Below are 24,444 nucleotides of genomic sequence, written 5' to 3' on the forward strand. Positions count from 1 at the left end.
TGATTTTGTATGGATTTCTATGGTTTACGACCCATGAATAATGCAAATAAAAGCTTCATTGGCCCGACTCTATGTGTTAATCGAAGTAGGCTCGATTTGGAAGTTAAGTTAATTTTATTGGGCCAAGCATGTTATGTTTACGATAAGTATTCTTTCGACAAAACTTTTTAGTGACAATTATCTATAAATAAACTATATTAAATTTAAGAGCATGATCATTTTGAATAAAACACCTCATGTTACGCCAAAATGTTATGAATTAATAGATTTGGATCAAAAGAACAATCTTAGAAGATGCATTAGGAGGTAGGTCACCTCAAAGGCCAATCGAAGTGATATTATTACACTTTCAACTTATATCATGTTCTTGAGATTGAAAAATAATGACCGAGTAATTCCAACCACGATATCAACAATAGAAAAAGGTAAGATTGGTGGATAAAATCTGCAAATCATCCAAAAGAAGCATTTATAAGCTGTACAGCAGTCATTTTGGAAGCTTTTAAGTCGAGCTCCTTCGTGTAAAGCATGGCTAGAAGAATCTCGAACGCAACCTTTCTTCTTAATCTATATTCAAGAGGCATTTAGTAATATGCACAGGGCAATATAGATAAGGAAAAAAAACGAGTGTCGTTATGGGTAACTCCTCAGCGAATGGAAAAAGGTGCCTTGACATGTTCTTTAATATGTACACCCATTATCAAGGACCATCCGTATTACATGAGAGTACGAAAAGTGGCCACACTTCCCATAAGGACAGCAGTTAACCAAACCCCAAGCCCAAGGGCATTTAACCTTATTCTCCACAGCAGCTCTAACCTTAGGACCAACCGGCACTGATTCAGGCCAAGGCATTGTAGGATCAGTTTCAGTACAGAGCTGTTCACTAGACAAAACAAGAACCTTCTGTATTAGCCTGGCCTTAATCAGGAACTAAAGGATTGCCAATTGCCCTCGCAACAATTCACATCACAGTCCAGCAAGAGTCGCCAGTTGCAAAGGCACATTCAACAACTTGGTCCAAACTTCGGAGATAATACCCATTCGCGGGCAATAGAATTTGGGAATTCAAAGAGGAATAGTTCTTGATTAAAAAGTCAGCATGCCCGGCAATGATTCTAGCTAATGAAGAACAGCAAAAGTAATAACATTCGGGTATTGCATCTTTAATTAGATAAGCATATTAAGTTTGTTGGGAGATGATGATTACTTAGGTTGGAATATAAAGAGATTTGGCAGGGTAGGTATTGGGTTAGTTGTTCTTTTGAATGGGATGCCCGGGACAATAGACATCACCTACCTACTAATTACCACATATATAAGCGCCTTCTTGACTAGCATATGAGATTTGACTGCAGTCCCCTTTGAATCCGAAGGAGAAAAAGTGATTTCCTACAAATGCTTCCAGACACAGGCGGTGGTGAATTGAACCGGATGCATGAACTCGAATACAATTTACTAATTTAGATGTAACACCACAAAAGGAAAAAAGAAAAGAGAAAAAAGGAGCAGTTAGCTTGTTCCAAGAGAGATGATTACAAGCTATATGTAACATCTCCTTTAATGCTTTTACCTAATGAGTTACGAGGACATTTGACTTTTTTCTAGGCTACGCCATTAGCCACTTCCAGGGGAATTTTTTGTCTCGAGCTACGTGGGAGAGAGAGGGAGAGATTACTTGTTGGGCTTTCTAAAAATTGTACATTGAAGATATATGATGGGATGAGTAATTGTGGAGGACTCTCAAATGCATGCAAAGGTCAACCCCTCGCTCTCTCTACTTTCACCAAAGACAAACAGCTCTTGCTCGCATCCGTATCGATTTCGGGGCCTCCAGTTTTTCCACAACTAACTCCCTCTTCAATCGTACTACTTCCTTCATTTTCTTCGCCTTGTCTGCATCTTCCTCATCATCAGATATATGAGCACGCAACGTAACGTAAGCATATCTATACCGCATGGAAAAGAAACAAAAAAATTTACAGAAAGCGTTGAAAATTTTCTGTTGTGGATCAATCTGCAGATTCGTAAGTATCATGGTACCCGAGTACAAATGGAAAAAAAAAAAGGCTCTCATCTCGCATCGGTGCCTTAATTTTGTGGAAATTGTGGACGTGGTGGTATTTGAAACGTTGGTTGTGACTTTGCCTAAATTAATCGGGAGAGATTCAAACGCAATTAGCATGAACCACTTATCTGAAAATTGCATTATAAAGATAAACACTTTTAACACTTTCAAATCCTTCTCTCTCTGTTTTACTTTACCAAAAAAGAAGAAAAAAAAAATGAAGAAATCATATGCGATGCACAATAATTGTTCAGTAATAGACATATACACACGAGTCTTATTACAAACAAAGAGAGAAGGTCCTATAAAATCGTAATCCAATGTTCTGTAATCCAAATTCCCTTGACCGTGAACTAGCCTCGACCTAAATGGTTATACATAAAAAAGAAAGAAAGAAACCTCCTACATGACTTAATTGTACACTGTGAATGTTACGGTCTTAAAATCTTCGACAATCCCCATCTATAGAACAACCGCCCTGCATGGAGGGCGCTCCAGAATACAAAGGGTTGTCTTTGGTTGCACAAATAGATGATTACTCATTGCCTGCAAAACACGTTTATTCATTATTAGACGGAATTGAAACAAGCAAGCTGTCTTGAGTAGCTAAGTGACTTAAGTGGATCTATACTGTTTACCATTCTTGGAAAAGATTACATTTCATAAAATGCTGTGCATGGCATGTGTGAACATTTAGTTATTAATCCTGGAAGTAGGCTTCAAAACCATATGTAGTTGTCATTCGGACTCATTGTATGGCAACATTTAGGTAAAATAATGTTTTCATTATAGAGAACACATTGTGAAAATTTTTAAGTCATATAAATTGAGGGAGACAATAATACTAGGTATGCTGAAGACTGTCACATCATTTAGCATATCAATTTTTCTACACCAATTCGTAGATGCAATGCAGACATTCATTGCAACAAGGAATCTTACCGAATGAGTTCGTTCCAGAAGGAGTCGGACACCTCATCATCCATGAACTGATGATGATCTCCCCAGTTGTTAGCTTCTAGCTCCAACCGATCGAAGGTCGTTGTCGAAGTGGATGAAGAATTTTCGTACATCTTGCTCTTCTCCATCTCACTGATGGACGAAACACGATGACCCGGTGAAGCACATACGAGTGGAGGGATGGAATTTTCGAATGGCATTGGATAATCGCCAGTGTTCAACATGGAATTACAAGGTAACTGAGGCTCTTTCACTTCGAATGATGTCGAAGCAGAAAAGGCACCAGACGGTACCAATCCATCACCAGCTCCAAACCGATCGGAATATTCATTTGTGATTCTATTATTTTTCAAGTAATCCTCCAGACGGTGCTCGTGACCAGAAGACAAAGAAGAAGATGAGCCAACCAAGTGCATCAGGAGCGCATCGATATTATTCACGGGTGGTGGATTACAATTACCAGTAGCACCGAAAACTTGCGAAAGCAATTGGATTCTAGCAAGTAGTGTTGAGTCCGACTGAAAGTGTAACGTCCTCATAGCATTATTAATTTCCAAAGGGGAAGCAAACTGATTATTGCTATTGAGCAAGTTGGCGAGGGTGAGCAATTGTTGCAAGTTGGAGAAAATATTGAGGTCGGCTCTGGGCTGATGAGTCATTGGGTCTATACCCATTTGGAGCAGCTTCTTCTTGAGATGGGTGTTCCACAGGTTCTTTATCTCATTGTCGGTACGCCCAGGAAGATGAGTGGCTATGGCCGACCACCTGATCAATGACAAGCGGACATGAGATACACCAAGACCACAAGCTAGTTGCTGATGAATTGCAGAAGGAAGAAGCACGCTTTCTCCTAGCTAGCCAGGAGTCGATAATATATAGGGAGCATATGAAATTAAAACACGAACTCATATGGATTTAATCGTGTAATCAATCAAGTCAAATCGTGTATATGTGCATGAACAATACTTGTTTCCATAAACGGCATGCAGGTTGATGATCATCTGCTTCTCTTCATCGGTGAAATTGCCTCGCTTGATGTCTGGCCTCAAGTAGTTGATCCAGCGGAGGCGGCAACTCTTGCCACATCTGTTTAGACCGGCAAGCCTTGGGAGAGATCGCCAACTGCCATGGCCATGTCTCTCTATGTACTCCATCAGCTTCCTGTCTTCTTCTGGCGTCCACGGCCCCTTCTTCAGCGATGACCCGTTCAACTCCTCGCTTTCCATCGGCACTTCACTTTGCATCTGCAGGCCAAACGTAAAAAAATGTGACAATTATTCAGTGGCTAACTACGGCTTCTAGTTTATCGTTAATGCAAGCGATAGAAACCTTTTGGAAGTGGACTCTCTTCAAACTTCTGGATTTAGCTGTGAAGTGAGGGGGTTTAACTGGGTATTTATATTGTATAACAGGGTAGTGCATAAAGTTTTTCATGTGCGGGTGTGTCATGATTTTGACGTTGGAGTAATGCACAAGTATTTTCCCAGGAGGATGTAAACCGCTAAGTTCCAAATATGTCCTCGATCCATGGTCAACTACTTAAAGAGTCCTGCATTCGATTATTCATATCCTCGTGCATGCCAGAACTACCTATTTAAAATTTCTATTGTGAAGTGCAATTTAATAAGCAGCACAACTAACATAGTTAAGCAATCTTTCTGTCCTCCGTCTTCACTCTACCTTCCCACATACCCTCGATTAGTAGGGAGACTAAAATTGATAATTTGGCCATGATAATGAGTTGGGTTTTCATTTATGTTGGCATGTACATGTTTGTCAGCAATGCATGCTTTGAAATTCAAATAGAGGGTGGATAGATAGTAGATAGAGGGTTAAGAAGGTCAAATTGCTCAGGTATTGTAATGGAGAAGTTATGCGGGGCAATAATTTCAATCGGAAGTCCTCACACGAAACTGTCGAATGTAATCGTCTGGGAACCGACCTACCAACCAAACTTCTAACGGTACCCGTTTATAATATTGCTAGTTCGCTAGCTATTCCCACATCACCTTCTTTGGCTCCTCACGTAGCTGCACCAACTTGCTTGCATGAAGATTCATGTACATCAGCTTCACCTTGCATTGTAACCGCAACCCCGGCTTTATCGGCTTTATTTTTCCCCCTTTTTGAGTCATTCTCTCGTCGTGGGATATTTCTTGAAAATCGTAACAAAAGGGTCCCGTCTTGAGCATGTACAATATCGGCCCATAAAAGTACGGATCGTTTTACCTCTATACGCTAATTTGTACGGCATATTCACGATCACTATCGCATTGCATGCCTGCATGCCCGATTATAATCATCATGTATATACGTGGAAAACCTCTCTCCTCAAGCTCATTTCGGATCGTAAAACGTGGGTCAACTTGACTCCCCAACTCATGTTTGACTATAAGGAATGAATAATAGATACAGATGCAGTTTGCATCTGGATGGGTTTTGTAGACAGAACTGCTCCTCACTTTAGTGTTGTGAGTCGGGACATACGTATGCTATTTAGAAACTGAATCTAAGAATATAATAAGAATGTTCAACGACACAAGCAAAAGAAGTAGGGATCGTGGTTAAGCTGCCATGGAATAAACTAATGTCCTCCTCCGATGAGAACCTGGCGGGTCAAACGGAACCCGAATTTCGTTACGGTTTTGTCCAAATGTCCATATTGTCCAACAAATAAGTTGTTATAAGAAATAAATTAAGTCCCGGCATCCTTGCAAGTTAATGTACACATACAATAGGGGAGACGATGCCAATGTCCCGAACCGTGCTATCTATTTTATACAGAATTAACATACATGCAATGTCTTTTATTTTGAACAAAAGTAAAAATATATATATATATATATATTGAAAAATTCATTATACTTAGCATGTAGTGATTGATTTGACCGAATCGAGAATTAAAGTATGGCTCGAAAATTTCTCTAATGCATAGAAAATATCACGAACCCACTAGTTGGGGACTCAATTCTCACTCTGTGTGCTGGCATGGAAATGTCTTATTTTTGCGTGGAATCAGAGAAGGTGCATGACGAACTGCTAAAGATCGATTCCTGCACAAAAGTAGTCAAATAGTGCTGAGAAGGGAAACAAAGGAGTTATGCCCAGATTTGACGGTGGATCGTTTTACGTTTACGTACTTCCCTCTCTCGATACCCTCTTATCAACCTATGTAAAAAAAGCAAACCGGCTAGAATGCGTAGTGTCGGCTCTAAAAAGTGTATCTGCATTAGTTCTTTCTCGTGGGGGATTTAAACTAGCGTTCTGTCAAAGAGGTTTTTGCCCAGTTGCAGAACTGAAAGTCATCCTTTCTTATCCGTTAAATCAAACCTCACACGCTTCAACACATACATTAGCTCACGCTCGGTCAACCGGCTCGTCATCCCATTTTTAAAACCCACACGGGAAGAATTATGATAATATAATGATGATCATCAGGTCTCATGCGATCCCCGTTATTATTAATCGTAAAGAGATGATGCTTGCGTTGGGTGTGTGTGCATAAAGAGCAACAGCCTTAAGGCCGATATAATGACTCCAGTATAGGCGACGGAATGGAATTCTGGAAATTACCCGTACAAAAAATACGTGTACGTGCATATGTATAAAGTTACTTTTTCTTATGAAGGAATTATTAACTCTAGCGTAGTGGAAGGACTGAATTGGGATAGGGTAGCGGATGGAAACATTAGGGAGAAACTGAAGTCAAAGAAATGGAAAGATAAAGAGATGGACATGACGGCCAACGACAAGAGAGAGTGGTTTGTAAAGGGAATCGCGACTGCTCATCAAGGTCTACGCCAGTCCAAACGATAGCATTTAGGTCCTCGCTGTCTGAGGGGCTGCATTTTCAGAATGCGTCCGACTACGTCTTCTAAAACAGCACCTTGTACATTTCGACTGAAACTTGCTCATCACCCATTCTAAGCATATCGCAGAAGTTGACACCGAGCGCACGTGATAGATGTATAATCCATGTATGGATGCAGTAGAGATTAGAGAAGAGATGAATCGCCCCGAGTGCGATTCCGTGACGTAAAGACATTCCCTGCTCCCCTATAAATAGAAGGGGCTATGACGAAGAAAAGCAGAAGGTGGGGATCCTTTAGACATGAGGAGCTGCCAATTGGCCAAATGATTGTAGGATGCTATTTGTGGACACAAGCGCGGATTACCACGTAAAAGACTTGATGGACATATCTTTGGACTAATTCAGCGACCCGTTGCCTAATTGCTTAGGGTTTGCATCGTGGCATGTCACCTTCACTTCTATTTCATCTTATCTTCTTGTTGTCTTCACAGCATGAAATGGATGGCTCTTACACATCGCCCATTTCCCCCGCTTTAAGACGGGGGATTCACCCAAAGCTTAATCTTCATCGAGTGTTGTCGTCCCACGTCCTCACTTTCACTCAAATTTCTAATTTGTTAGGATTAATTTGCACACTGGCACACCAAACGAACATGGGTGAAAATGTGGGCCACGGATGTGTCAATATCTCGATCTAATCCGAGAAACATGGGAAATTTTTTCAAGATGTTGAACCAAATGATTGACGAATTGGGCATTTGTATTTAGAATAATTCATGGCCAAGATGGCCCCAAATACGTGGTGGCATGGCCTATTAATGTTAGATTCTTCATTGAGCAACCCTCTCCAGGGAGGTGGGAACAACCCATTCAAGCACCACCATCGAGCTCTTACCTCCAACGCGTTGGGAAAGATCGAGAGCTCAGTTAAACAAAACATTTTTTTTTTCTTTTTTATTAGAGGCGCACTCTAAGGTATTGGTAGGAGAACTCCTTGCACACTAAACACAAATAAGAGCACTTGGCTATTTATAGCCTCTCCAGGAGGGTGGTTTGCTTCCCTAAATTACGCTAGAGATTAGTCGCTTACCCCTTAGATAGCAATTCGCCCCCTTACAAACATCTAGAATTCTTTGGAAAAGAGATTGGTGAATCTTCTTCCCCAATACACCCTCCCCCTCCTTAGCTAATACACTAACAAGTCCCTATAAAAATTCAAACCAATAAATATTTGTAAATTAAAATATGTGATTTCTATTTTTTTTTAAAAACCAATAATTGACAATGACATTACCTTCTGTTGGTTGCTTTTGAATGCAAAATCTCCCCCACCGGCGATATCAATGTCAGCCATTACATTATCTAGAAACCAGGATCAAATATCCTTATTTTATACCTTGAAAGTAGCCCAACCTATTGAAAACATCTAGCAATTAGCATCTCTCCAACAACCATCAATAACTCTCCCTTCCATAAAACCTTCAAAAAAACATCCATCCAACCATATTACTTTTCTGCAACAAGCCAAGAATCCTTGCTTGCATGCATCAAAGCAAGTATAAATTTTATCAAACTTAGTCCTACAATCAAGTAGTGATTTTTTTACAACATTTACATATACTCTGTCGGATGAGTTATGAAGCCTATACTTGCTAGCATAATCCCAAATCGAAGCATACTCTCCCTTGTATCTACCACCAATGTACTTATCACATCTACTTAGCTTTTTTGCATTGATTTCTAGACATATTAACCCTCACTCGCTCCTTCACTAATTGTTTCAATTGATAACTCTTGATCTCAGGTGTCATCTTGATGGTGTTGAAGAAGTGCTTCTACAACTATGCACTTATTACCATTTAATTGTCAAGTATAATGGAACAAGTGTGTTCTGTTAGGAACACAAATATATGAAGAGAAAAAATAAAGAAAAAAACAAGTGATTTTATGTGGAAAACCCTTGCCAAAATCGGAAAAGGGTAAAAATCACGGTACCGTACTAGGCAATCTTCCATTATCAATATCGATATTACAAGCTCTAGGGTTATAAGTTTCGGCATTACAACTATAAAAGATATTGTCCTATATATATAGCAAGAGTCTAAGACATACATAATTAATATGAAAACTACATTTATGCCATTAGCAACAATTAAAGCCTTATTGCCTGCTTCAACATTACAAGATGGGTAACTACTTAAAATAATTTTTTTTTGTACTTAAACATTATTTTCTTCTATCAAATTCCATAACTCCATCAATCTCTCACTTAGAGGTTGATATTCAAAAAACAACAAAAAATTTTCATAGTCTTTATCTTTGTAGCCTAAATTGTCTTGCCCCCCTCATCACTTACCATGGAGGCTAACTAAAGCAATGCACAGCCTCAATTTCTCAATGCTGACAACCTTTGTTAACATATATGTTGGATTTTTTATACCAAGAATTTTCTTCAATGACAAAGTCCCATCATCTATCAATTGACGAATTTAATGATATTTAAACTCAATGTATTTTGTCCTTGAATGAAATATTGGATTTTTTGCAAGACAAATAGCACTTTGACTGTCACTGAAAATAACATTATTATATCCTACTCCTTGCCTATCTCCTTCAGAAAATTTTTCAACCAAATCATCTCCTTATCGGCTTTAGATATAGTAAAATATTCTACTTAAGTGGTTGAGAGAGACACACATGTTTAAAGTTTAGACATCCAACTGATTGCAATACCACTTACGGTAAAAACATAACCTAGTTCCCAAATTGTGATTGCTTCATCCTCTACCTTCAATATTTAAGGCAGCACCCGAAAATTCACCCAATTCTCTTCTACAAATATCTTCGCTAAGAATCAAATCTCAAATTACTTGAAGTTTCAACTTTTTCTTTCCAACAAACTGCTCACTGCAGTCAGGTTGCACTCCAACTTTCAAGTAGAGAAGATAATAAAATTAAAGCCTTTACCTCATGATCACGTTGAATTCGTTGAGGTGATATGTCAAGAAAGTACCTTCATCCATCTTCAAATTGAATAGGCGACGAATCAAATATACCTTATTTGATGCAGAAGGCTTCTCGTACATATTGGACAACGCCACCATCAAATCCACCATTGTTGCCTCATTCGCAATGTTGAAAGCAAGGTTCTGTGACAATGTGAGACGAATCAAACCCAGAGCTTACCAATCTAATAATTCCCACTCTTCTTGATTCATAGAGTCTGGTTTCTCTCCACATAAAGGTTGATGCAAGTTCTTCTCGTACAACATATCCTCAATCTACATCTTCTAGAAACCAAAATACTTGCCATCAAACCGATCGATCTTCACCTTCCCTTCATCCATATTCACTCCCACCATTTCGCCAAACCAAGCTCTGATCCTGGTTGTTAGGAACGCGAATATATGAAGAAAAAAAATAGAGAATAAAACAAGCAAGAATTTTTACGTGGAAAACCCTTCCCAAAATCAAGAAAAGGGAAAAACAACAATGCCGCACTAATCAATCTTTCACTATTAGTACAAGTATTACAAGCTCTCAAGTTACAAGTTTTAACGTTACAACTATAAAAAAAAAAAAAAAAATAGTCATATATAGCAGGAGTTTAAGGCATAATGGAAATTTCATTTAATAAAAAGCCTTATTGCCTATTTTAACATTACAGGATGGGTAATTGCCTAAAATAAATTGTTTCTGCACTTAAACATTATTTTCCTCTATCAAACTCCATAACTCCATCATATTCCTTCTGCAAGAACCCAAGTTAAAATGAGCTACGCTTCCTACTTAGCGCGCCATATATTTTCCTTGAACAATTTGGTTGTGAACACTTTACTCTAAAAAATTCCCTAGTATTTCTAATGAATTTAGCAATCCTCTATTTAGCAGTTAAGTACTTGACAATAACTACTTTGAACTAAATTTCATACCAACAGGAAATACAAATACAGAAACAATCGGATTATAAGAAAGAAACTTAGTATTCTTTCTACGCACAACTACTTCATCATCTTCATTCTCATTGTTTGAACTGCGACTGGAACTCTTTCATTCCTATTTTAGATTGAGATTTTTGTTATTCTCCAAATACTACAATTTTATTTTTCTAGAATTTCCTCTGCTTTTGCTTTGACTATGCAACTTGCTCATCATCATCGTAATTTGGGCAATTTACATCAAGCAAAACTTCTTCATATTTTTGACCGAATAGGGCAACTTCCCAATATAATCTAGTCAACTCTTCATCACATATGTCTTCACTAGAGACTCTAAGGCTTGTCCCCATTTGCTAAACTCTCTCTAACACACTCGCGATATGCCTTGCCTCCCTCTCTTGCCTCTCCTTCGCCTAAAATAGATCCATCCCCAACCTGAGTACTTGGTTCATTACCATCTCCTGAGTGTTGTTATCATCTTCATCTTCATTATCACCATAATACACTTTTACTTTTTCGCAATGAAGATAATGATAAACTATATCCTTAATATCATTATCGTCATGGAAGTATCTCAAACCATCCTTCACTCTTCCCAAGAACACAATAGTACAATTTTTCTATCTCACATCATAATTGTTGCACTATATTGCTCATGAAATCAATATACAATGGCCTCCTTATATTGATAATAATAATGCCTTCATGTCACTGACATATTCCACTCATCGATACTAATAACAAATTCCTCACCAAAGCAAACAATGATGCCTGTAGTACTATCTCCCATGCCAACGCTACACCCAAGAAAAAAAATAGTTTTCAAGACCATAACACAGAAAATACGACAATTTCACATAGAGGTCTCCGTAATCACACCTAATTGATTAAACAATAACTCAACAATCGTCATATAATGGACACAAAGCAACAAAGTTAGCATCAAATTGATAGAACAAATTGAGGACCGCTCAATAGAAACTTCACCATTTCTCAATTCATCCTCTAGCGCCGTCATCCCCACGGTTGTACCAAAAACCTTAATTTTTCCCTCCTAGTCCTAATTTTTTTCCTCTGAGACCTAATTTTGGCCTTGAAGTCCTATTTTTCCTCCAATTGAGCAACTGAGAGAAGGATGATGGACCATAGAGATGGCGAGTGAGCGACGATGAGCGACAAGGAAGTTTATAGAGCTTGATTATCTTCAATATTGTCTGACTATAGGAGAATGATGCGATAGTCAGACAATATTGAAGATAATCAAGCTCTATAAACTTCCTTGTGTGCAACATCATTTTTGCATGGTTGAATTGAGTGACATCATTTATGCCCTACCTAGCCATATTGGATTGAGCAATGTTGTTTTGCACGTTCCCATGAAAAGAAAAAAAAAGCCAACTCATTTAAATTTTTTTAATTATAAATGTCATTTGATATTTTTAGCGTGAAATTCTCATTTGACGCATTTAATTAATTGTTTCTTCTTTGATTCGGCATTTAAGTAAGTCAGCAAAAACTTTTGTCATTTAAATTTTTTTAATTATAAATGTCATTTGATATTTTTAGCGTGAAATTCTCATTTGACGCATTTAATTAATTGTTTCTTCTTTGATTCGGCATTTAAGTGAGTCGGCAAAAACTTTTGTCATTAAAATGAACGACATACAAAACTTTTGGCACTTCTCCCGAGGAATAAACTCTTCTTCTTGTTTTTGGGGAGGGGGGATACAAATCTACCTTTCTTATACAATTATAGCCTTTGAGTTTGCTTTGTTAACAACGTTGTGAGTTTGAATTTCTTTTTCTAGAACTATTATAATAATGTGACATTTGTTAGGTCTACTATGCTAAGAAATTATTTTATACCCGATTCCATTGCAGATACGAAGAAACACATGTATCGCAATTTGATAGAGTGATTATTCATTATATGGTAAAATAGAAAATCTATTTTAAACTTGAAATTTCATCTTCTCTAGTTGAGGACGTGTGGCAACTATTACATAAAGTACGGATGATAAAATGTTTGTCTGGATGGGTAATTCAAAATGTACCAATTCAGTGATATCATTAATTATAGTAAATCTTAGAGAACATCACATGATTTAAGAGCTATGATGAAATCTAGCCATGATAATATTAAAAATAAAAAAAAAGTCGGGTTTATAATGGCGCGAGAAAAGGTATTTCCCCATCTGAAGGATTCCAAATGGGCCAAATTAAGTTATGTTTTTTTTGGAGACCAGGTATGATATCTTTATTCAGTAATTTGTTCAGTAAACCCGATCTTCTTTTTCATAAGCATAGCTTGGCGTCGATATTAAAGTGTGCACAAATTGGAAATGGAAGAATAAATTAAGAAGGAAAGCAAGAGAATGCGCCGATTGTTTCTGGGTGAAAATTTGAACGCGATTTAATTTTGTGGATAACGTGCAAGAAAGATGAGGACCCTGGATAACCCTCTTGTCTGCCTATAATGAAATTACAAGGGAGTCCAGCAAGAGGAAGTTCTCGGGTTCCAAACCGCGGGAAGCAAGAACTTCTTGCCATGGATCCCTCGAGCATTAAAGGCACCGCCGTTGGCGGGGTCGACCCGCACCTTGCCGGTGTAACCGGGGAAGGCTCCGCTTCCGAACATGTTAGGGCATGCCGTCCCAGCCTCGATCTGCTCCGTTAGGGACCCTCGGTAGAACCCGCTGTTATAAGGATTGGTGACAATTCCTGCCAATGCCGAGGCAAAGGATACGACCATGGCGTCTGCACCCACGTTCCCACTCGGCGGCTGCAACGTCACACCTTTCGGCCCGTAGTCGGATGGGTAGAATGGCCATGCGCACGTCCCTGGGCACTCGGTTTCAGGGTCTCCTACCAAAATGTATGGCTGCCTCCCTGCAATATCGATTTATCATATGCAGCAGCAGTTTGTCATGTCATCTCACTTAATAACCTTATACCTTGCTGGAATCCGTGTACCCAGAGTTAGTCGTCAATACAAATAGATTGATTGATCATGGTACATACCGAGGATTCCGTGTTGAGAGCACTTGCCCATGCAAAGGCCTTGAACGGTGACACCCCTGGCGCCAAAGATGACGGCAATGGTATTCTTGTCCCCGCCCGTTGCCTTTTGGACGAGACCAGGGATGAAGTCCATGATCAACACCTTGCCGACGGAGTAATTCTTGTCGGTGATTTGGCGCACCACCTTCACGTTGATGGGAGCCACCACGCCCCTCCTCCTTGGCCGGTAGCTCTCAATGACACGCCACCAGGCGGACACCTGAGGCTCCACGTAGGCGCCGTGCTGGTCCCTATAGTTGAGGGACTCGATGAAGCTCCGGATAACGTTCTTCTGGACACGACCAAAAGGTCCGTACCACACTAGCCCTAACTTGACATTCCCGGTGAGGAGAGGTCCTCTGTGGTACGTAAGGGAAGCAGGTCGGCCGCCTCCTCTAGATGACCCGAGCACGAGAGGCGACAAAAGGAGTACCAGGAACAAGGAGGAGATGAACAATAGTAGAGGCTGTTTCGGCAGAGAAGACGCCATGGTTGAAAATCCCTCAATGAGGCGCGCTAGTACGTCTCCCCTATCCCCTCCTCCGTTTGCGCTTCAAAGGTGTATATATAAATGTTGAGGGATAGGGATTTAGCTTTAGATAAAGGGACAAAGAAGCAACTGATTTCGCACCGCACGACCTCCTACATTGGTGGATTCACCTTAAAAACTTACTTTACTAGAGGGAGGGGGACAATCGAGTATTACAAGGATGTCTATTTCAGGAGGGTTTAATCAAGAAGCAGTCGACAAATTCCAGGGCATTGCACGCATGCATGGGGGTGTCATTTAAGAGATTCACGTCAATACATTGGATTTGTAGAGCCGGAATACATGGAGTGGACTCTGTCAACTGCAACAACTCAACAACTCCCATTAATCAATAATCCGTGAATGACAGGAGTGGACACTGCATATCTGTTTTCTCAATGTCCCCAAAAAACCAGCAAAAACTTATTTCGACACTCCAATTATCTAATCAGATGATGAATTGAAAAACACAACAACAAAGTTACTTGCTTTCATTACAGGCACATACATCCTACGTTTGCAAAAAAACATTATATCTCACCCTCGAATTTTGGAAAATAAAAACAAGCCACAATGCAATGGCCTTGATATTATTTCAACTCTCCACGATTAATAGGTGTAAACATGTACAGGCAAGAATACAAGTAAAGGCAGATAGTACATCTGCATCCCTCCTTCAAGTACCAACAACCAGTTGATAAAACATACCTATAAGATACATTTATCCCTAATTCTCTGAGACTCAAGGATTCTCTTGTTCTGGGCCGCCTATATTAGAGAATGAGCTTCTTTACATCTGCACCATCTACCAACCTTCCTTTCATCGCTCCATAGCTTTGCGATAATCGACTGGAAACCAATCCGTATGTATCTCACGACAACCATGACAAGCTCCCTACAAGACAAGTATTTGGTTTTTGGGTTTTAGACAACTTCAAGTCTCAATTTTCAGCATGATGACACCTCAGACAACTAATTTATTCAGTCTTTTTGATAGAAATAAGAACCCAAGATCATCAACGCTATGCTGGTAGTCAAAAAACAAGAGCATAGTAGGAAATGGATCATTGCCAAAGTTCTGCAAAAGAAATTGCCATCAAACTGAATCTAAAAAAGGAGAAGAAGAAGAAGAATATGTATTTTCCGTTTTATGAAAAGAGCAGCTGGCAAATAAAGCATCATAGATCCACGTAGCTGTAGGAAACTTACAGTGGTGAGCAAGGAGATCGACTGCCCTTCACAAAGTAAACAAACAGGTATGAATCATAATGCTGGCCATCAATCAGATAGAAACCAGGCAACTTCCGTATACACTTGAATGACATTTTCTTGTACAGGTGGATGGCAGGAATATTGTATGATATCACATGCAAATAAACAGCCTGACAAGTTTGGATACTGGAGGTGTACTTGATAACCTCAAGAATAAGTGAAGAGGCTGCACATCAAAAAACAGGCAAGTTAGTTCCTTTGGCGCTCACAGAAACAGGATAAAGAGCCATGGAGAATGAGAACAAGAACCCACCTATGCCAAGATTTCTGTAACTATTCATCACTCCCAGCGTCAGAATGTAGACTAATGACCATTCTGATTCTGCAGAATTACTATTAAGCAAATCCACAATCTGCGAGAACAATTTCAATTAAAAGAAGTCATCATTCAGGAGCCTATGTTCGTAAAGTTCCAGGCCATTAAGGTGTAATCCCCTAAAGAATCTTCTTCAGCTTCTCAACACAGAACCCATTTCTAGCTATGATCACGCTTGAGGAAGAATGACATACAAAAGGAGCTTTAATACAAATGATCACTGGATGACAGTATACGCACCTCACTGTCTTTAGCAGGAACAACCCTAGCTGTGACAAATCCAATTAGCTCATCACTTTTTCCATCATCACGGCTATGGTCAACGGCTGCCCAAGACACTATACCACGTCCATGGACAACATTTTGGAAGAACTCAGATTCGTACCTGTAAATCCAACTGCTCATATAAGAAAAGCAACCACTCCATCTAATATCCACATCACTAAAATATCTCAAAGGACGAAAGTGTTTACAGGGCTCAACTACCTGATGGGAAATAATTCCCCGTGGAGCTGCTCTAAGATTTCCAGATCAGATGGACGTATGGGCCTATAGCTTATGGTCGGATGGCAAGCAGTTAGCGGGACCATCGTCTATCCAGATCTTAATCCCCTGCAAAAACTGGATATATGTGGAGAACCTGTAGAAAGACCGCCCTTCCCATTTATGCCCCATCAGCCGCCACATCCATGCAGTAAGAACTGTAAACCAACATGGCAATTCCGCTTAAAGCTCTCTAATTACTTAGGGCCATATACAAGTTCATAAATAAAACGAAAGCAATAGAATAATATATGGCACTGTATCAATTATCTTAATTACAGCTAACCTACATAATGGAATGATGTAGAGCATCACATCACAAGCCAAAACAGATCCTAGGGTGTCTTGTTCCGGAAAAAACTTCATGATAAAAGAAAATGTTTTCCCCTTTTTAGGTTGGCGAATTCATTTTCCTGGCTTTAAAGATGCTTATTTTCTTTTATGGTAAACGGTTTTCCATCGACCGATCATATTTAGCAAAACAAACACATAAAAATTCAGAAAACTAACTTAACTTGCAGGATATTTTTTCACTCAAACAATCACACGCTTAGTGTTTTATTTGCATAGAGAAGAAAACGAAAGGCCAAAAGCAACAGCTGAACTGCCTATCATAGCATGTGCAGATGCCAAGTACTAAGATTGCAAGCGCTCATCAATTATGATTTTGGCCCAGCGACTTCTATGGCTGATAGAAATTATTTAAATCAGTTCACAGATGCTCCAGTAAGCAATAGGAAGGCCAAAAATTGGTTCTTTGCAATGAACTCCTCAAAATGCCAAAACTTTTTACTCTCTATGTTTCCTCACATTTTCTCGTTAGAAGGTTCACATGAGTAAGGTCAGACAGTGTCAAGTTATTCCCTTTGTGGAGGTGCAAACACTAGAGAATAACCAAAGGCTGACTGACCTTCTGCACCATAGAATTCACTTTCACTGAAAACGTAACTGCAGCCATTAACAGTAAATTGGAGAAACTTGAAGCAAGCCCAATAAGCCAGATAGCACAACAAGGTAAATACGACAGTCGAATGAACAAGTAAGTCAAGAAAGTGACTCGGTGGATGTCTTTTGTTTTGTCAACAGGGAATGTGATCGATATCACCAGATTTCAGTCTCTTCAGACAATAAAAACAGCAACCAGGCCACTCATATGGCTAATAGTCGAAAAGTCGATATTCCAAATGCTATGATCACCTTTCGTTGGTTAAAAAAGAGCTACGCTCAAACTTCCAGTGGGCAGCCATAGTGAAAAGCATGATCAAACGATACTAAACAAAGGTGGAGAAGAAGTGTGTATGAGTATAGAAGCATGGAGCTGTAATCTCATTAAACAGCATGTGATTCCTATAACCGGCACATGCTCCGTAACTCTATCACTCCCAAGACACACACACAGAACACCGCGGGACCACCAGCACAGCACCTACTTTTCAAGGTGAAATACTTTGGGGCCGATTGCCAAATTGCCTGAAACAAGGGCATGTAATGAAAACTGCAGCACAGAGAGAAGCGATATCTTCTCAGAGAGCATCGAATCGATTTCCAAGGGACAGGTGACTGCCCCAGAAGTAAACCTCCGGGGACGAGGGCCGCCACGCTTAGGTAACCGACCACGAGTCCCATCATCAAGCAGCCCAAACAGCACAAAGAGAACAAGGGAGAAGTAGAAGTTCAAAGCTACAAAAATCGATATGATACGACAACGAGGTCCACAATGAAGAAAGGACCATCACCAAAAAAAAGAAAAAAAAAAAAACCAACGCATATTCACTGAAGCTCCAAGCGAATGACGAAAAGGCTGATGATCCTAGACAAAAATTAGCGCACATCCGCGAACGAGATCGGAACGAAATCAGTGAAGTGGGGGTGGGGGGGAGTTCCGCTAAGGAAAGGAAGGGACTGGGGCAGTAAGTGACACACTGACGTCGCCATGTGGATCGGGGGACAGGACATCCGGAGCCACGATCGGAGGAGGAGACGAGACGAAATCGATTGGACCAGATGAGTGAATCACTGAATAGAAGGGGTGGAGGGAAGGAGGATTACCTCATCGATGAGAAAGAGGAGGGGGAGCGGACGACGAGGATGAGGATGATGGAAAGGGAGATGATATTGGGGTGGGGAGGGGGTGGGGGATGGAGAATCTGGAAGTTGCTTGCCTCGGCGCTGCTGCTGTTCCTTGCGGCTTCTCGAGGACTTGCTTTTGCTTCCCCGACTTTCGTCAACGTACTCTCCCTCCCCAACCCGCATCGAACATGTTACCAAACCCCTCCTCCCTTCTTTCTTCTTCCCTTCCCAGTTTCCCTTTTTATTCTTTCCCCTCTTGCAATTGGACCCCCTGAACAGTTCCCCCCTTTTTTTCTTCTTCTTCTTCTTCTTCTGTAATTTTGCTTTCGATTCAATTCATTATATTGAAACGTTCAATGTTATTCTCGAATTTAAAAGACTGAATTAATAACGTTGGATATCTTGATATTGTCTAGGGATTAGACTAAACATTTACTAAAAATTTAGTGATTATATTAAACGAGTTAAAAATTCAGAGACTAACATTGCAATTAAGTTAATGTTCAAGAACGACATTAAACGAATTAAAAATTCAAAGACCATACTATATATTAGACTAGACTAAAGTTTTAAAATCATTTGTGTCATTATTATACAATTTTTAGAAACTACTAATCCACCCTGACAATGTTTTACAAAGAAGAAAAGTATTCTGTCATTCTAATATTGGAGTTCCAATAAAGAATAATAAACAGAAAAGAATAGAGTTGATGAGTCGCGTGCTTGCTTCTCAATGAAAGGATCTGATCTGTAAAGCGAGATAGGGGATTCGATTGAACCTACTAAGAAGTTTGGGAATCCTGGTGCAAAAGCTGCACCAAAATAGATTTTCGGGGGCGTAACAAAGACCTGTTTTTATTTATTTTTTTTCTAAAAATCACATGCAACTTTAATCTCAATAAAGTTACTTCTACCAAAATCTAAAGGATACCAGAGGGAATGACAATCTAAGGTCCGTTCGTCGGGTGAAGAGCTACCTATGTCATAGTTTACTTCTCCTTCCGACATAAATTCGGGTAAGTTTCATCTCTCATCCTGGAATTCTGATGTCATTGATTCGGCCATATCACCAAAACAAATATCGAATGCAAAGGTAAATTTCTCTTAAGATAACATGAACCTTTGTCTACGTATTAGATGAGAATCTCTCATCATCATCACGAGCGATGACGGTCAGACCGGGTCTTCCTTCATGCGCAAACTTTACATTCTTTCCTCAATCCACGAGCTTATTGAGAAAAGGTAGAAGCATTTGAGAGAGCATGCTTCATAGAGGATAAAACGATATTCACCGAGCTGACTCGGCGGATGAAAACAAGAGAGTTGCACATTACATAGAGGAGGAGACACTGGGAGAAATCTAATCTGTCGAAGCTTCATATTCAACTTCTCCACCTGTATCCTCAATCACCAACGATGGGCGATTGCCGTCTCTCTTCATACTGCCCCCATTTCTTTCCTTATCTTTTGCAAAAATAATCCTAAAGTGTTCCATATCCTCGTCAGACAAGTCCACCTCATCGGACTTCAGGGATCTCATACTTCGACTTTCCTTCTAGTTCAGCCTCTTTCTTTTCTTCGCAACATTGGTCGGCACACAGGCTTTGCAATTGAGACTACAGCTCCAATACCCCGGGCCAGAGCACTTAGGCGGAATAGTTTATAATAGCATAGAGTTCCTCAACTTGCATGTAATTGCAGAGCGGCACCAGTCACGGATCGCTGATTCCACATTCAGAGAACAGCACCAGTCAAGAATCGGTGCTTCGCTACAGCTTCTGCTATTGGCCGTTTTCGATAGTCAGGATTGAGCATAGCCTGCGAGAAGGAGGAGGAGAGCTGTTGATCTTATTCATACGATAACCAAAAGGAAGCAGAATCCTCGCAATAGAGAACAATGCTTCATATACCTTAGATTACTATAAAATGGAGGCAAAGGGGAAAGTAACAGAAAAATAAATGAAAATAAAATAAAATAAAATAAAATAAAACCGGTACTTCAGCTTTGAACGGAAGACACCCAAAATCTCGTCCAGTTCGAACGGCGATTTGAGTGAAACACCAAATCACTATCTAATCTTATATACTCATCAAATCAGTAATCAAACCTGAAGCAACTCCCAACCAGCTCCATCACCTAGATCAAGAAACTTCACGGCTTCTAATAAGCGGTCATCTGCCAAACAATACCTGCCCAAAAAGATGTAGGAAATTGCAATGAGTAAGACTGGGAAGATACATATTCATGAAGACAGGACAACAGCTAATTCTCATAACAACAGCAAGCATCTCTATATAGTTACTACAGCCAGTTCCCCAACAAAAACCCAAGTTCCCGTCATACAGAATGGAGAAATCATTAAAGTCTCTATAATTTTGTCATCTCTTTCGTCCATGCGAGGAGGGGCATAATCATCTGAAAAAAAAAAACTCAAAAAAAAGTGCTTGGTCTGCCACAGATATCCTTAACACATATCAAAGCTCTAAAACCTCTCAGCATCAGTATGTATTGCATCGACACTAAGCGTGTTGTAATAAATACTAAGAAGAAATAAACCAATCCACATTCAACATGCCACAAAATGGTAATCGCACTTTCAGGCTGCAGCACTTCTTTCTAGCGCATCCAAATATACATCCAAAGCAACCAGAGATTTAGGACTATAAAGCATACTCTCTTGTGGCTTCAATATCTAGTTGGAAAGTGTTCTCCAGTAGCCTCTGCAAAATCAAGGTTTAAAATAACCTTAGCAGCTATTTGCTGTGTACTGCAAGATGTAAATTGGAGAACCCCAAACATAGTGATGCAGTTGTTAACCTCATTAAACATTTCAAAACTATTCTCCTGACTTTACTTAACAAATCTAGTTGTCTGGTCTTTAAGGGAAAACCTTAAGCAACGCATTGTATATATGTAGATATCAGAGGCCTAAAAAGAAATTTTACCTGACTAAACAAGTTTCCTTGCAATCAATCAAAAGGTTCAATCTAAAGTCCTTTCCTTTTATTATTTGGAAAAACCAAATCATGCAAAAACATGATCTCATTTAACGTTAATCATGTCTTGAATCTCTCATGTTCCAACAATCAAGTATCTCCTGATGTGGATTTGAGCCGAAAAAACATACATAAAAACTTTTTTTTTATGGCATGTACATATATACAAAAAATAAAAAATAAAATAAAAGTCACGCCCCCATAACAAATTTTAGAAATAGTGCTTACCTGCAAAGAGAGACTATCAATTATGCCAGATTCACAAAATGGAACAAAGGCCAGGTAAGCCAAAAGAAGACCCGCTTCATATCTGAAGAGGAATTACAGGATAATTACTCACAAGTCGCAATTAATGATGGTATATAATCCAAGAATGCAAAATTTCGAAATATGTACATGTCATCTGCTATTGCAAAGGCTCTTTTCTCAAATGGTGTAAAGGCACCACCAGCAGCTGCACGTCTCCAAAGTTGTTGAGAAAGCATTCCACGACCCTCTTCTAGGTATGAGTACCTAAGCCACAGCAGATCAGCATAAAATTAATCAAGAGAATGCTGCTCTCATCACCATATACTGAGATCATAAATCATTGCTATAAATCATAACTCTATTGACTATGAACTCAACCAAATTGCAAGACTTGATAAAGTCACATAAACACATAAATTAGAAAACTCAATTGCAATGACGAGGAAGCCCCTAGGAACTTGGGACCATTCAGCATCACAGTTCTTGGGTATATAACTTTCATTGATCTAAAGTACCAACGTTTCAATTTTCAGCTTTAACATAAAAGTTAATTGGATGCTGAATAACAAATTGATCTGTCCATGACAACATGATAGAGTTCAACAAACCATTTCATCAAACAAAGAAGCATGACTACAAGAAAGGTAAACCTACAACAAACAGAAAAAATCTAGCGTTCATCCAGTTTCATGTTTATAGGATTCAAAATCCTTGCAGTAGTTCAATCAGCAGAATATGAAAGCCCAGTATCATGAGCATCAGCCTTTTGCATGATGAGGCTTCATACATTAGCAACTGACTTTTTTTTTTGGGGTCATAATATTAGCAAATGACTTGATCATACCTGATATCGACAGAAAATGCTAGGTCTCTAAGGCGTGGAACCAGGTAAGCAGCATCCCTCTCCCTTATGGTACTGCATTAATCAAACAGAATATTCTCATAATGGAATAGAGGACTTAGCAGTTCTAGCATAAGAGTTAAAAAGGCATTATTTAAAAAACAAAGGATGAACAGCCAGAAACATACTTGAGAACAACAGAAGAAGGACCAAGACTCTGATGTAACCTTTCATGCTCATGCATGAAAGCAAGACCGAGCATAGCACCTTGCAGAAGCTTAATGACGAAGAATCTTTTGCGTCTGACCATCTCTTCTTGTTCAAAGTAGTTCCATGACATGCCCCCTCCCAGAGATTGGCTCTTTGATAATTTTTCACTGGAGACTTTTGCATAGTCTGCAGCACTATATATGCCATCATTCCGGAAAGCAAGCCACTGCGAAGGGACGCTATCTATCTTGTCGTAAGTCGAAAAGACATTTTATGCGTTTGAGCAGAACTGGATATACTTAAACTAACCTGTTCCCCAGTTGTTGTCTCAAAGCCACCTATCAGGATCAAAAGATTCTGAGAGATGCCTTTTGGACTGCTCTGCATCGTTGGTGCAATTTAAGAAAACAGAAATCAATGAAAAAAAAAAGTGAACACCCTGTCATTGACAAGCGTATTTTGACGTAATCAGAGACGTTCTTTTTTTTTTCCTGGTATTGGGTTCGTCACAAAATATGACCTGAAGGAAGGCATGACAATTGAGCTCGTTGGCAGCCATCATATCGGCCTCAGCACCACCAGCTCGTTGTCCAGGATACACCTATAGTTGGTCGTACCGCAAATCCAAATTCGTGGGAATGATGATTTTAATGAAAGGATTGACGAATGCATGTAGCAGGGTCTTAGGACCAGTTCAAACAGTGACCTTAAAGATGACGGAAGAGCCAGAGAGGGGACCCTGGACGACTCTGCCTTCGTAAAGCCTGAGAGAAGACTGCCATGCAAGTGAGAAAGAGGATCACCCAGCAATTAAGAGGAGAGAGTCAGGGGATGCAGTGGCACCTGATTTTGACGCTGCCTTCACCGACGTCCTGGGTCTTGAACTGCCCAGAATTCGAACTCGATTGGAGGCCCGAATAGCTACGGACCGAGGAGCGAACAGAGTAAAGATGAGGGATAAGAGAGAGCGAAGTGAAGACCGACAGCGGAGGAGAAGAGAATTACCTGGTGACGTTGATGAAGCCATAGCTGCCCAGCAGGCGTCCGACCTGGAAGGAATTGGAGTCGGTGATGAGGTTGAGAGTGGCTCTGCAACTGGGAGCGCGAGGCTTGGGAGCTTGAAGAGGGAGCGAGATGGGGAGGAGTGGAAGGCGAAGCATTGTCCTCTGCTTCGGTTCCTTCCTTTCTGGGTGTGGGTGATTGCTGATTGCTGAAGCTGAAGCAGATGGAGGTGAGGCTGGAGTGGACCGTTCATAAACGATGAGATCGATCGTCCAGGCTCGGCCTCCACCTCTGCTTGAGTGGGTTTTGTTCAAATTAAGAAATTGATTTTGACTGTAATGTAAATGTTATGAAAATGCAAATTTGACCTTGCTAGCTCGAGTTAGCCTCATCGGCCTTCACCAATTGTCTTTGCAAGAAGAAGATGAATAATAAGAAGAATGGGCAAAATTTAAAAAATAAATAAATAAATAAGAATTGGTGGTGGTAGTTTTAGAAGGAAAAAATACTTTAATCCTAGTTCCAACATTCTGCACTACTATTTCGAGAGGCGAGGTGAAGATAGCTTTGAACTTTCG

General features: G+C 39.9%; 4 protein-coding genes across 5 annotated transcripts; all 4 read right to left on the reverse strand.

Moving 5' to 3' along the window:
• Positions 1–2,301: 2,301 nt before the first annotated feature.
• LOC104424269 (transcription factor MYB53) lies at positions 2,302–4,415 on the reverse strand. Its single transcript, XM_010036635.3, has 4 exons — positions 4,358–4,415; positions 3,995–4,272; positions 3,011–3,793; positions 2,302–2,614 (listed from the first exon to the last, which is right to left on the reverse strand). The coding sequence occupies exons 2-4, from the start codon at positions 4,270–4,272 to the stop codon at positions 2,608–2,610; spliced, it is 1,068 nt and encodes a 355-aa protein (XP_010034937.3). The 5' UTR covers positions 4,358–4,415; the 3' UTR covers positions 2,302–2,607.
• Positions 4,416–13,167: 8,752 nt separating this feature from the next.
• On the reverse strand, positions 13,168–14,704 carry LOC104424270 (protein EXORDIUM-like 2). The gene is made up of 2 exons (XM_010036636.3): positions 13,799–14,704; positions 13,168–13,666 (listed from the first exon to the last, which is right to left on the reverse strand). The coding sequence occupies exons 1-2, from the start codon at positions 14,325–14,327 to the stop codon at positions 13,260–13,262; spliced, it is 936 nt and encodes a 311-aa protein (XP_010034938.2). The 5' UTR covers positions 14,328–14,704; the 3' UTR covers positions 13,168–13,259.
• Positions 14,705–14,826: 122 nt separating this feature from the next.
• Positions 14,827–18,815, reverse strand: LOC104424271 (histone acetyltransferase MCC1). Of its 2 annotated transcripts, none has more exons than XM_010036638.3 (6): positions 18,547–18,815; positions 16,441–16,655; positions 16,195–16,339; positions 15,892–15,991; positions 15,576–15,804; positions 14,827–15,261 (listed from the first exon to the last, which is right to left on the reverse strand). In XM_010036638.3, exons 2-6 carry the CDS (start codon positions 16,542–16,544, stop codon positions 15,135–15,137), a joined length of 705 nt encoding a protein of 234 aa, XP_010034940.2. In that variant the 5' UTR covers positions 16,545–16,655; positions 18,547–18,815; the 3' UTR covers positions 14,827–15,134. The 2 variants fall into 2 exon arrangements, with proteins under 2 accessions (XP_010034940.2, XP_010034939.2); XM_010036637.3 differs by having other exon boundaries at positions 16,195–16,351; positions 18,547–18,783.
• An 833-nt stretch (positions 18,816–19,648) lies between these two features.
• On the reverse strand, positions 19,649–24,355 carry LOC104424272. The gene is made up of 12 exons (XM_010036639.3): positions 23,870–24,355; positions 23,708–23,785; positions 23,571–23,628; positions 23,385–23,465; positions 23,174–23,245; positions 22,843–23,090; positions 22,658–22,729; positions 21,961–22,077; positions 21,793–21,874; positions 21,242–21,288; positions 20,676–20,757; positions 19,649–20,385 (listed from the first exon to the last, which is right to left on the reverse strand). The coding sequence occupies exons 1-12, from the start codon at positions 24,022–24,024 to the stop codon at positions 20,302–20,304; spliced, it is 1,176 nt and encodes a 391-aa protein (XP_010034941.2). The 5' UTR covers positions 24,025–24,355; the 3' UTR covers positions 19,649–20,301.
• Positions 24,356–24,444: the final 89 nt, after the last annotated feature.

Source organism: Eucalyptus grandis, chromosome 11 (genome assembly GCF_016545825.1).
Source record: "Eucalyptus grandis isolate ANBG69807.140 chromosome 11, ASM1654582v1, whole genome shotgun sequence".
Classification (NCBI taxonomy): domain Eukaryota; kingdom Viridiplantae; phylum Streptophyta; class Magnoliopsida; order Myrtales; family Myrtaceae; genus Eucalyptus; species Eucalyptus grandis.